This window comes from Lineus longissimus, chromosome 18 (assembly GCF_910592395.1).
Source record: "Lineus longissimus chromosome 18, tnLinLong1.2, whole genome shotgun sequence".
Classification (NCBI taxonomy): domain Eukaryota; kingdom Metazoa; phylum Nemertea; class Pilidiophora; order Heteronemertea; family Lineidae; genus Lineus; species Lineus longissimus.
Genome location: NC_088325.1, coordinates 5,398,892 through 5,413,796, shown reverse-complemented (window position 1 = coordinate 5,413,796; position 14,905 = coordinate 5,398,892). Strand labels below are relative to the sequence as shown.

Genomic DNA, 14,905 nt, shown 5'->3' with positions numbered 1-14,905 from the left:
TCTTTACTGCAGCTAGATCATCACCAGCCTGTTTTAACCCTCTAAGTTCTCTCAAGGCAGATTCAGTAAAACCCAGTGTTTTAAGTTCATCATCATTAGAATCAATTAATTTATCTATTGGTTGGTTTGAACTGTATACCTCATTAATTACTGCCTGTGTTTCAGGGGTTACTAATGTAGGTTCCCTTACTGGTGGGTCAGGTGCAATCATACCTCTAATCATGTTAGCAAATCTAGTACCAAACTTAGTCTTTAATGTGCCTTCAGAAAGGAATTTACCATCTGATTTAATTAAAGGAATGATAAAGGCATTCCCTCCATTAGGATTAGGAATTTCATTCATATTGTTCTTTTGTTGTTCTGTAAAGTTTGCTAATTCTCCTTTTGTAGGCAAGAAGTAAGGTTCCTCGTTGTGCAAATAAATACGTGTTGCTAGTTTACTTAGTTTGTTAGTGTCATATTTCCATTTACCACTTTTTTTCAATGCTGTATCAAGTTTATCCTCTTTATCATCTAGAAATGACTCCTTTTCCATCAATTCAGGGACAATACCTCTTGGCCTTTCTGGTATACTTAATGAAGTTTCATCAGTAAGATTTTCACCTCCTGCGTTGTATGTTGTGCCTGGCCTTTCTGGAGTTTTAGTGAATGAAGTTTCATCAGTAAGATTTTCACCTCCTGTGTTGTATTTTGTGTCATCATCTCGAGGCTTTTTATTAAAACCAAAGATATCAGCATATCTTGCGCGATCATCTTTAAACTTTTTATTAATATCAAAGATATCAACATAATCCTCAGGTTTGTAATCAGATTCGTAATCAGGATCGTAATCAGGATCGTAATGTGGATAGTAATCACTCATTTCATAATTTTCACCTCCTTCAGCCATAATTACTTATTTATCTAACCATAAAAACAATCAATGTACCAACAACTGAGTAAAGCATGAATTTAATTGTTTCATGAGTATCATCCACCTTCTCAACTTTGGTGTCAAGTTTAGTAGTAGTAGGAGTATTCTTTGAGGTTTCAGTTGTTTTTGGTGAATCAACATTACTCTTTGGTTTATGACTGGTCTCGAGCTTTGCTCTCGGGACTTTGTCCGTCATTGATGTACCAACGCTACTCTTAACTCTTATTTTCTTAGAACTATTTCCTTCCATCAGTGGTGGTGGTAAGGTCTTTTTGTGGTTAATGTCATTCTTACCAGGTTTAGCATTTTTTGGTGCTATTAAAATGTTATTATTGTAGTTATCCAGCTTACCAATAACGAGTACCATATTTGAACCTATGACATACAATCCTGGTGCTATTACATAATCTAGTCTTGTATGAGTGTCACTCACTGCTTTTTGATATCTTTGAATTGAAGTGGGAATATCAGGATGTTGATTAATCGAATCCTTTAATAGTTTGTTAAATTCCTTCTGTGCATCCAATTCTGTACCCGGTACTCCAATTATTGGTGTTCTGGTCAACGCCTGAGCACCCAGAATACAGTAAACATATGTTCTTATTGTGTCATTCAACCTCTCTATTCCAGGATTAGAGAAACCATTTGATTTAAATATCATGAATTGTTGATAGGTTTGACATTCATTTTGTGTAATTACATCAAATACATTCTTGTGTCTCCTGACATGATCCTTGATGAAAATATCTGGATATTTGAAATTAGCCATTCCAGCATCCCAGTCTTTACTGAACATCGGTGGCATTCTATTTTCATGAACTTGCATGAGGAAGAAATTGATTTTAGAATCATTGATGTAATATCCGGGATCAGTTATGTTCGGGTTGTAATCCGGTACACTCCATGATCTCCAACCACCGTTATTTTCAAACACCGAGAAATCGTACTCGTCTTTTAAACCAAATTCACTCAATAACCCTCCTAGTTTCCTACGGTTAATGTTATTGTTTGTCTCATTAAAATCACTTTCACCTGGAATTGGTATCTCTAGATTCTTCATGATCTTCAATATTTGATAGTAAACATGAAACCTGTAAATTGACCTTAACAATGGGTCACTGTGATTCAAGTGATCGTCTATTGAAATACCACAACCTGTTGTAGCAAACCAAACAGCCATGTTAAATTGGTTCTGGTAAAACGATAATGGATTCTTTTCCAGTAGCAGACAGTCTTTCTTATTTTTCAGGCTCAAAAACCCAGGTGTTATCTTAGTTTCTTGTAGGCGGAAGAAGTTATTAGTATTAACAGTTACTTCTAAATTAAAGAAGTCATAGGTGAATTTACTTTTATGTTGATTTGCTATTGGATAATACATTTAATTTACTTGAATTTTTTCCTTGAATTTTGGTTAATGAAGACAGTAAAAAGGCCATTTATTTTAATGGAATAACCCATTGAACTCTAGTATTCCCTTACCATTTCACTGCAACGCTTCACTGACCATTTCATGAATGATAGAATATATGTATTGTGGTGTCTGGTTCTTAGGGGTTTCTAAGCTAATTTGAGACAAAAAGGCCTGTAAGGGCTTTTGTTAAAATAGCTTAGAATTACCTAGATTCCTACCACCACAATACATATATTCTCATATATGTGTAGGAACAGAACTCCCAGAGGGGAGAGTTTATGTTATGTAATGATAGGTGATAAAGATGTGGTCCTTTGGCAAGACACTTTGCTGATGGATCACGGAGATAATTGTATGGGTCCTTTATTAGCAAGACCCTTGGCAGCCAGATTGTTACTAATACTTGAGTAAGGTGTTGGGCAAGCGGCGGGTAGAAAGAAAATGCATGGAGCAGGCAGTCCGCAGAGCTGGGGTTTTCTCAAGAGTCAATAAAGGTCAAGGTCTGGAATTAAGGGACCATCTCAGCAGTTGCTTTTTGTTAACTTTTTTTTCAATATTGTTATTGTTTGTCACCTTGTTCCTACACACAGTTTTATTATATTTCAAATTTTCTTTTTCAAAGACACCTACTAATTAAAGACATATGCCGTTCGTTAAAAAGTACGTTTCATATTGGAAAAGTCCAATTGCGATAATAGACACTGAATTTCAACTTCAGCATTACCGTTGTGTGATCTACAAACACCATAAATACCAAGTTTCAGCAAACGCATACGCAGAATAACTGCACTACGGCATTGTGCACAAAGCTACTTATGTTTAGTGGAGGCAGGGGCGAAGTACAGTTGTAACGGTCGTTAGTGCCGAGTGTTGGCCTGAGTTCAGGATGCATTACTCAAACACAAGTGCTGAATGCCAGGGTAAATCCATCTTGTCGTGACTCAAGTCTTCATTTTCACCTGGCTGAACGTAGTAAAAATAACTGAATTTGAGATTACCTCATGCAGTTCATTGACTGGAGTCAGTAATGTTATGCAACGTTATGCATTGTTAGCCAAATGCACAACTCGCATCATCGACTACCTAGCAGCTACTCCTAATATTTAACAAAGGAACAAAGGAAGCTTTATTCCCGCCTTAGGTTTTCACCGGAACCGTTCAAGATTTATTACTGCCTGGCTATGTTCAAAGGCAGTATAAGACCCGGCGGGCAGAAAATGCATGCTGCATACCGTCTGCAGACTGGGGGTTTTTCTCATGAGTCGGTAGAATCTAAGGTCTGGAATTAGGGGACCATATCAGCAGTTGCTTTCAGCCAACTTCTGTATCAAAATTAAGATCTGGAATTAGGGGACCATCTCAACAGTTGCCATGTGATTTTCACACTAAAAAATAAGAGGCCATTTCAGGTATATGCCAAACGGTAGAACAAAGATTATCTAGGCCGTTGTGCAAACAGGCTTTGCGATACACCACGAGTTGGGGTGTAGGCCTAAATTCCTTTAACTGTGAACCAAGTGCATCCACTGGCACGCTACATGTATGTGTGACTCGCACGGATTTAGCACGTAGAGCCTACATGATGCTAATCAGCTAGGATGTATCTTGTGACCAGGACTGTAGTAATAAACATTTGCCTGAAAACATTTTTTATTTGGCCTAACAACACCTGTTTACAGTTTAGAATGTCAAAGAGGCCGGTATTTTCACTTAACATCAAGAGACAGAGGAGAACTGTCAAGGTGGGTGTTTGATATACAATGGTTTTCTGTTCCCTGGGTTTCTTCATTCTGTTATCTTTAATTATATTTACCCATGTCATTCATTGCCGGCCAATCAACCAGGCGCACGAGACGCACGAGGCACAACAGGCCGATACAATATACATGTTCTGTATTAAGTACGTCATCTGTCATGCACACCCAAAAAAATCTTCCTGCAAGATGATTCACAGGTAATTCAAATATAAGAAAACAAACTTTGAAAAAAAGTTGGCGCAAAGCAACTACTGATATGGTCCCCTAATTCCAAACCTTAGATTCTATTGACTCATGAGAAAACCCCCAGTCTGCAGACGGTATGCAGCATGCATTTTCTGCCCGCCGGTATAAGACCATGAGGTTCAGGATGGGGGTAAATCTAATTAAAAGGGCGCCTTTAAGGTCACATGGTTTTGGGCCGATGTAGAAGTTTAATATGTCCTGGGATAGAATGTCCGGGAAACAATGGATTCTATTATGCGCTTTAATCTCTGAGCTATTGGCGGTCATGGCCTCTATAGAACCAGATAGCGGAATACGATAAGGCCGGACACTTTCTCCAGGGGGACATTTTCTTCTTTTACACCGGGACGGCTTGTTGCGATTAGAAACCATGGGCAAGGGGGCAGATCGATGTGACGTATGCGGCGGGTACAAAATGCAGGACGCAGGACGCAGGATGGGCCCCGTCCTGCAGGACGGGGCCCATCTCAAAAGATGTTGAAAAGAAATGAGGAATTTTAGGAATCATCTCAGTAGTGTGATCTCGACATATTCAGAAAATGAAGCAATAAATATCGGGAACCATCTCAGCCGTGTGATCTGATTTTTACAGACATATTTTTGGTTGTTCATCGGGGAGTTGTGTACATAAATGAGTCTGTTTAAAGGGGAGTTGTGTTGAGGGGATTGCTGGTTAATGCGAGTAGGCCCAGTGTGCAGGGGTTTGCTGAGGGGTTGGGTTTTAAAAGGGAGTTGTGTTGAAGTTAAAAACAACACCCTCAACAGAAGTCCCGATTTAGATACCTAACCCTTCAAATCAGCTCCTCTTCTATCGAACCACTAAACACAACTCCTCTTTAAGTACCAAACACCTAACATAACCCCCTTAAAACGTAACTTCCCTCAACAAATCACCCATTCATACACCAAACCCCGGAATTCGAACATGACTCCTCCCCTCAACTGAACTTCCCTTTGATGCAAAACCAAATCCAGAGACAACCTTTTAGGTACACTACAGCTCCCTCATGAACAACCATAGGGTTGATCTTCTTGATGACCTGAATACGCTGCCATCATTCACCTTTACTACAACCTTTTTCAAGAAGACAGGCTGCAGGTGTTATTGAATGGCCATTACAGATTGTCTATTGTAGACAATATCTTTATCGTTACTAGAGTCAGCACCTTTATTGCTGAACTCGCCATTCTTTAACTTATGAAGCCTGTTTTCAATTATCATATCCTTGTTTGTTTAATTCTTCTCTGCCACCTTTCACTTTTCTCTATGTAATAATAACCAGGGCTAATAATGCTTGATAGCCTAGCCCTGGGATTCATCTGTATGTTACAATATTATTGAAAGTAATAAAAATTATTTCAAACAAATGAACAACCATGAAAAATCAGATCACAGATGGTCCCTAAAATTCCTCATTTCATTTCCTGCATCTGTTGAGATGGGCCCCGTCCTGCGTCCTGCGTTTTGTACCCGCCGGTGACGTATGCGTGCGTGGTGTTGCAAGTGTGGGGATTGTGTTGGTTGTACCCATAACACTCTCCATGAGTATCCACGGGGGGGGGGGGGGGGGGGTTCAACTAAGTGAGGGGACTGTGATGGGAGTACACATTACAAGGCAATCAGATCAGGAACATTTAATTAAATTATGTACAGTGGAACCCCGGTAACACGACCACCCAAGGGACTAAGCCGAAGTGATCGTGTTACCAGGGTGGTCGCGTTAGTGAATTTAAGAATAATAAGTTGGTTTTCCCGCCAAAACATCGTCCTAGCAGATATGCTGTGTGTACATTGACATGCATTAATGACTACGCCACCGGGTGATTCGACAATTTTGTGTGTATATTACGAATAAAAAATCATTTTCTTGAGTGTTTTGCGTTTAATTTGCAACTTATGTAAATGAGTAAATAAACTGACGAGAGCTAATTAGGTCTCATTAGTTCCTAAAATAATTGATTTCTCGGTCCTCGGTTGTTTTGGCAAATACATGTTTTTTTGGAGTTTCTGAAACCTATTGCGCTACTCAATAGTCGGCTAACAAGAAACTACGCATTTATACTGTTGTTGCCGACGTATGTGTACACTGAACTTGGGATGTGCGTCGGCCCCGTGTTGAAATGCCGTCCAGTGCCAGTTGGTGCGTTTTTCGCTGATTTGTGCAAAATTCAACATATCTCAAAAGTTCAATGGTTGACCCTCGATTTTTTTTGATTTTCGCGTAGCGTAAGCAACTGTCTTTCATGGGAGAATGGTCTCTGTAAGAATTATTCAGGAAGAAATGTATAATATTTGGGATTTTTCGTGATTGTCCGGCCCAATTGGCAATATTGCCATTTTGGATGGTGAACAGAGCTAGGAGCAAATGCGACGCTTATGATTTATTTAAAGAAACAAAATGCCCGATTTAACATCCTGCAGAATCAGGGGAATCGGGCGTTTCCAGTGATATACGGCACAAATGGGTTGTCCTCATGCATTCACTTTGGAAACGCATTTTAAAATAGATGTTACGTCCTGTTAATGGGGCACGTCATCATCGCGTACATTTGGGAAAAACTCCCTAACGAGACCTTAGACCAAACATCAACCGGTCGTGTTAGCGAGGGCCAGTTAATGGGAATTAGAGAGAAAACCATTCGGGACCGGAGAATTTTGGTCGTGTTCGCGGGCTGGTCGCGTTACTGAGGTGGTCGCCGACCGGGGTTCCACTGCATTTACTTTTAAATTTATGACGCCCAACACAACAGGATATTATTTTGTAGCGAAGAAGCGGGGGCATGATTATTATGTCAATGATCTATTTTTTCTGATACACCACGTGTCAATATTTCGTCAAGCCATTCCAGAACCCAGCCACTACAATCAGGCATATCAGGGAGCCTATCAGTTACCACTGAATACTGGCTGGCTTAGCTGTATCCTTGGTATTACCGTAGAAGGGATTAAACTTCCATGGGAATTACATCATCATAATTACTCATGACCCATATCCTCAGCTTATTTACTTTAGCCGCAGGCTATCTCATTCTGAACTTCATGGTCCAATAAACATTGCGGCCAAGATGGGTTATCGAGGAGCTATTCTAAAACCTAACATGTGGATGCCCTCATCATTCTGATGAGCCAGCAATTTCTAGAGGACATACCATCAGATGATACAGCACGTGGCTGGTGGCCCAGTGACACCTACAGCAGGGGGTTCATAATTATAATTACAAATGTATATAAAACATTTTTGTCAAGTAAATAAGAGTAGTCTGCAGTCTGCATTTGTCACGTGGTGACCGCTCGATCAAGTGTTGATGACGTCAAATGGCTTGCCATACATGTCCAATTATTAGGACTTTTCATGGGAGGACAACTTAAAATTAATCCAGCCAAACATCCCTTAATAAATGACACTGCTAGATGTCAAGCGCCAAGTACCCTGTTTCATCATCCATCTAGCCAAAGAGCCTTTCAAATGACAGAGCTGGATACCAAGCGCCACCTAGCAGGAAGTACCAATCAAGCCAAAGAGCCTGTTACATCATCCTTCCAGCCAAATATCCCTTTAACTGACACAGGTGGATGACAAGCGCCACCTAGCGGGAAGTACCCTGTTATGTCAAGCGCCACCTAGCGAGTACCTGGTTACATCGTCCATCCAGCCAAAGATCCCTTTAACTGACACAAGTGGATGACAAGCGCCACATAGCAGGAAGACCTAGTTATATTCCAGGTTTCCAACTTTCCAGGTTTCCAACTTTCCAACTTTCCGGAAAGTACAGGCACCCGTAAATCTTGAGCGGTTGGATTTAGACCCTATATATGTATTACACACAGATAGAAACATTAGATAAGCGTGTTTTATTTGTTTTTAAGTGGCAGTGTGGTTGGAAATTTGTTGTTTTTTTTATATATTTTGCCTTGATTTCCTAAGAAACCAATTTAAAGTGTCATTTCATATAACATATCAAGGGGGCATTTAAAAACCTGCTTATCTCACTCCGAGGCACCATGTTTCTATCTTTATAGGGTCTAAATCCAACCGTTCAAGATTTACGTGTACCGTGATGCTTCTGCTCTTGTAAAGAGCTCCCATTCGTGGTCCTATGATGAAGACATTAACACAAATGCTAACTCCTCTATCTCCTGCAGTCGGTCTACGTCACCCACCACTGGAAAAACTTAAGAATTGGGTTTCTGTGGTCATTTAGGCGTACTTTATCCCACAACATATTCAAATCATTTGTAGCCTGTATGTTAAAACAAAGTCGCTCAGCTCCCGGACTCTAACGTTTGAGTTCATGACGATGATTTCATGCTCATCATGCAGTGCATGTCAGTGTTGATATAGCAATTGTTTTGCTAGAGACATGTTATTGGGAATGTCTGAAAGCTGGAGCGCTCAATTGGTTGATAACAAGAAAATACGCATTTTACTGCTGATGCCGACTTATGGGTAAACTGAACTTGGGATGTGCGTCAGCCGTGTGTTAAAATGCCGTCCAGTGATAGTTGATGCGTTTTTCGCTCACTTGGGCATGATTCAATATAATTCGATATATTTCAAAAGCGCAATGGTTGACCCCCTCTATTTTGTTTGGGTTTTTGATGGGTAGCTCAAGCAACTGTCTTTCACGGGATTGGTCACTGTACGAGTTGAATATCCAGGAATGTAGAATTTTTCCGTGATTTTTCCGGTTAAATTGGCAAAATATCCACAGTGGTTGGGGAACAGAGAAAGGAGCCAATGCGACACTTATGATTTATTCAAAGTAATAAAACACCAGATTTAACATCCTGCAGAAAGAGGGGAAATCAGGTGTTTCCAATGAGATACAACACGAAGTGGTTGTCCTCATGCAAACACATTGGAAACGCATTTTAACATAGATTATACGTCCTGAAATAACGGGACGCGTCCACATCGCACACATTCGGGAAAAACTCTCTAACATATCAAACGATACCTGATGTAACAAAGGACTACAATGAAAATGACGCAAAATGCATGAAAGGGGAAGTGTCTTCCATCAGTTAGAGTCGGGATTACATGGGCGTATCACTATCCTAGGTAATGCGATATTTGCTTCATAGAGGACACCTAACTTACCTCTTCATTATGAGCGTTGTCAAAATCATGCGCAGATGTCGAAACATTATGGTATTTGATCCCATCATTCTTCTCATATTTTGGAGGAGCCGAATGTTCATGGAACCGGGCTTCCCTTGATGAATAATCCTGAAAAATATGAAAACACTACTGAGTCTACGCACGCGCAAACTCGATCCAGAGTTTTGTATGTGAATATATGTTAATATGGTTAAATATCAAATCAAGATCAAATTGTATGACCGTGTCTCAAATGCTGATTTATGGAGGTGATTAGACAAGAGAGGATAAAGGTCCAAGTGCTTATGAGAAATAAGCTTGCGATGGACTCTTATTTTGGCCGCTGTCTAAAGTTTGAGTCACTTGACCAATAACCTTAAATTGCACATAAACGTAATGGCACGCAAAAGATATGCAACCCATCTTGGGTGAGGAACACTCTCTAAAAAAAATACCCTCCAAGTGCCGTGTGAGTGCAGATGACGTATCTACGTTCTGAATGAAATTTAAAAAATAAAAAGGTCAACCACACTCTGCATAATGTACAGCGAACAGTTGTAAACAAGCAGCAAAGAAAACAGCAGAATTCAGTCGCAGGGCTATTCAGCGTGGCAACACTGCATGGATGCGGTTTCGTCATCAACCTGAACACACATTACTACAACTATCACTTACTACCTTTCGCAAATGCGTGTATTTGCAGACTGAAATCTCGAATGTATGAATTCGGAAACCCCCGAGATCGCATGCAGGTCGAGTGGGTTTCCGTGGGCCAAGACAACTACTCGTGTGATATTTCCACTCGAAACACACAGTCGCTTGGTAAATTCTTATTATATCAAATCACAGTTGAGCACTCACTCTTTGCTATACGTTGCGCTTTATCAAATTTGGAGTTATATTACATCAGTCTGTACATGTATATTTGTAATAGCCATAAGAAATATTCGCTTCCACTTAACTCTTGGGCGCCAATACCGTTACAACTAACTCGGACATGAGTGTGAATCTCATATTTCCAGATGAGCACAACAACATGTCGTTGAAAGTCATCAAAAACACAATTTCCCAACTTAATGGCGCTGTCACATTAGGACGTACAGTAGTAATTCATGTATGAGAAATGTTATTAGCCTGTTGGTAAAAATTCACATGCGTCGGCATATAGTTATTACTGCTGTACGTCATATTGAGACAGCGCAAGCGTGCTTTCAAATTCCCAGCACAATGACCAATTGTGGTGCACTTCATTAGGATTAATGGAAGTGGAGTAGGACTAAATTGCTCTTTATTTCATGAAAAAAATATAGAAAATTGGGGGAGTTATATATGGGCGTTCAAAGTTGGAGATCCAGCAGGCATCATTGGGAAAAACTGGTCTACGGATAAAGAGATGCTGCTTAGATTTAGTTTAGTGATGTCATAGCGTGTATTCCGCTATAATGAAATTTTTCATATCTAAATATCTTTTGAAGTTTTCATCAGAACACAATAAAACATACATGTATGTTCAATGAGTATCTTACAATTATCATTAAATTGTTAAAATTTCTTTTATCAACTTCTACTAATATCCCATTTATTGTTATGTAACCATATGTTGAGTATATCAGATATTTTTTCTAGGATGGGTTCGTTATAAGGTTTCAAATGAAAAGCCGAAGTGTTTGTTTTGAAATGTTGATTATGTTAGCCAACATGACAGCATTTCTTTATTATCCCTGTTATTATGCAACATAATCATGTTATGTTGTAATCGATTTATGCAGTTTTAGATATGAGAGACTCATTCATACATGACTGTCATAATTGTAAAGTCTGCGCATGTGATTAATTTAATAATTGTATGTGAAGTACGTTGCCAGTATTCCAAGAATTAAATATGTCATTAAATTGGAGTACATGTTATGACATCATATCATAACATTACCTAGCAGTCCCATTTAATGAGTCTTGCCGAATCTTTAACTTTGACCGCTCATAACGTTTTCAATTTTTGAGATATTTTCATGAAATAAAAAGCATTTAATTAACCCTAATGTTTTTGGTCGTTTTAAATGAAGAATAAAATCCCATTGAATATTTGCATTAGGCTAAATACCCTTTAATGTGTACAACTTATACCAAGCCAATCACAAACTCATATCAGCGTGCATCAGCGTGATGATGAAAATTCACATACGTTGGCATAAGTTCAGCTATGCGTCACATTGTGACAGCCCCGAAAGTGAATAAGTTTTTCCTTTCCTAGGACAGGCCAACACGACAAGCTGGATGTCTGCCTGATACTCGGCAAGCAAGGAGAATCAATTTTCCAGAGTGGCCATTTTCTCTTTCATTCATCTGTGAGATAAATAAGTTGTAACAGAAAAGCATATGCTTCCTTCATACATTTTGAGGACTATTTGAAGGGTTTTGGAATAATTCTAAATATCACTTAATACGAACATTTCTTTCGTACATGTCTCAAGGGATAATATAAAGTTTTAAAGACGATCACCATGGTACAACAAAGAAAGATATGAAGGCGATAATAGACAGACATAGGGAGTGTTTCTCAAAGGAAAACAAAGATATGTCGAAATATAGAAGGAAAGAAAACGTTTTGGCTACTGTTAGAAAGATAAAGACAATCACCAGAGTTCCAAAAACCTTATTTTTAGAAGTAAAATCTACAATTCAGGCCGAAGACAACACTTATCGGTAAATCTCAGAGAAACACCGCTAGAACAGGAGCACAAGCACCAATGTACACGTACATCTTGAACGGTTGGATTTAGACCTTATAAATGTATTACTAGCAGATGTTTTAAGTGGCAGCGTGGTTGGAAATGTCATGTTTGGGTATTTTGCCTTTGTTTCTTTAGAAACCAATTTGAAATGTAATTTCCTATAACATATCACGAGGGCATTTGAAAACATGCTCATCTCACTCATTTGCACCTGTTAGTAATACATTTATAAGGTCTAAACCTAACCGTTCAAGATCTACGTGTAAAGACATTAACACAAACTCTAATACCTCTATCTCCTACGTCACCCACCACTGGAAAAACTTAAGAATTGGGTTTCTATGGTCAGGTAGGCGTACTTTTTCCCACAACACATTCAAATCATTTGTAGCCAGTTATGTTAGATAATAGTCGCTCAGCTCCCGGACTATATAACGTTTTAATTCATGACGTTGATTTCATGCTCATCATGCTCAGACATGATATTGGGAGCTTCCGAAAGCTGGAGCGCTGCTCAATTGGTTGATAACAAGAAAATACGCATCTTACTGCTGATACCGACTTATGTGTAAACTGAACTTGGGATGTGCGTCAGCTGTGTGTTATATGCCGTCCGGTGATAATTGATGCGTTTTTCGTTCACTTCGGCATGATTCAAAATAATTCAATAGATTTCAAAAGTGCAATGGTTAACCCCCTTTTTTAAAAATTATTTTGGCAGGTAGCTTTAGGAACTGTGTTTCACGGGAGCGGTCATTGTAAGAATTATCCAGGAAGAAACGTAGAATTTTTCCTTGATTGGCAAAAATTGGCAAACATTCCACATGTGGTGGCAAATATGAGCTAGGAACCAATGCGACGCTTATGATTGATTCAAAAAGTAAAAAACCGGATTTAACATCCTGCAAAAACAGAGGAATCATGTGTTTCCAGTAAGATAGAACAGAAATAGGTTGTCCTTATGCAAATACCTTGGAAACGCATTTTGACATAGACTATACGCCCTGTTAACGGACGCGTCAACATCGCACACTTTCGGGAAAACCTCTCTAAGATGTGCAACGATACCTACATATTGTAACAAAGGACTACAATGAAAATGACGCAAAATGGGGGAGGTATTTTAACAGACATGGCACATAGAGTCTGGATTGCACGATATTATTCCTCATTTGATTAAGATATTTTTATTGCATGGGCATATCACTCTCCTATAGGTCATGTGATATTTGTATGATACATTTTTGCACATTAATCGTCAAACTCGAGTCTAAATAGAGGACACCTGACTAACCTCATACTTAAAATGGTCATCCTCACCTTCTCATTAAAGTGAAAGAATGATTGCGTTATAAGCTCTGCATTCTTGGCACATTCTAGAAGATCCGAACATTCATCAAACTCTGCTTCCTCTGATGAACAAACCTGGACAATATGAAATACACTTCTGAGACCAGCAAGCGCAAACTCGATCCATAGTTTTGCATATGAACAGCAGTTCAAATTGTTAAAGGAATATTCCCAAGATTAAATTGGATGACCCAGTCTCAAATGCTGATTTATTGAGGAGAATTATATACAAGAGAGGATAAAAGTCCAAGTCCTGATGAGAAAGTAGCCTGCGATGGACTCTTATCTGGCCGCTTGCAAAAGTTAGAGTCACTTGACAAATAACTTCAAATTACACATAAACGTAGTGGCACGCAAAAAATTGCAACCCACCTTGGATGAGGAATACTCTCTAGAGAATAAACCTCCAAGTGCAGTGCGAAATCAGATTAAATCGGAAGTGCGAAATCAGATTCTCAATGAGTGAGTGGTTCATGTGATGTAGTCAGTAAGCCGGCCACGGGCCGTTGTCAGGCAAATTATCCAACCACAATGACGTCATTTTGGCTAATTAGCATTATATTTGGCGGCACTATTGTTAAGATTGGTCGGTTCGGAAAATGCTTGTTTTCTTATTTTCTCCTGCAAACAACCACTCAAAGCCAAACAGAGTTGTCCTCTGAAGAGAACAGTTCTAAAATTCTGAAAGTGCCGGGCCAGGTGGCCTAATCGAAATAGGCAGGTGAGGTAATCAGTGAAATGGGCACGAGGTCATTTCGTATTCGGTGGATAATCCCCCCTTTATAAAGGTGTGTCATTTATAATTGATCATGACAGTGGTCTATCTTACATGTAATCATTTCATGCTAGGTAACCATTGAAATGTGATGTTGGTTGGAACAGTGACAGAACATTCCCTTCTACTGTATTGTTGGAACTGTTCAGATATATCGGTACAGTTGAACAGTTCTAGGCCTGAACAGTTCTGGAACTATTCCAATCCACAAGCAACCCAATGGCTTGGGAGGAATGATCAAAGGACGTTCGAAGGGATATGGACTTATGAAGCAGCCATTGTCGACTTCGGCACTGTCCCACGTGGATTGGAGTCCTTCTTTGAGAGATTGCTGCCCTCAGTCCACACGCAAACAGCTGAAAGATGCCCGACACCGTTTTGACCGTTGGGATATGACACCATATCGCCTTGGTCGGGATATGGTTGATGGGCATCTGATTATTCCACTATAAATGACCCAAACTTAATCATCCCAAACAAAAAACTAGAGCAGCAAATACAATTTTCACGTCGAATGACTGCACAGCCCATGGCAGTTTGCCAAATTGGAGACAGATTCAACCAAAATTGTTGTTTAAATGATACCTTTCTCACAGATCAGAAGCACCGCCTATCCTTT

At 39.4% G+C, this 14,905-nt stretch overlaps 2 protein-coding genes across 3 annotated transcripts in view; both read right to left on the bottom strand.

Annotated features, from left to right (window-relative positions):
* LOC135502518 (uncharacterized) overlaps positions 1-14,905 on the bottom strand; it is a 476,607-nt gene that overhangs the window by 169,871 nt on the left and 291,831 nt on the right. The gene's annotated exons all lie outside the window — the stretch shown is intronic.
* Positions 1-14,905, bottom strand: part of LOC135502450 (hemicentin-2-like) — a 209,847-nt gene that overhangs the window by 32,857 nt on the left and 162,085 nt on the right. For both annotated transcript variants that reach the window (XM_064795286.1, XM_064795287.1), the window contains exon 12: positions 9,430-9,558. In XM_064795286.1, coding sequence (XP_064651356.1) covers positions 9,430-9,558 — 129 coding nt within the window. The remainder of the gene's footprint in view (positions 1-9,429; positions 9,559-14,905) is intronic.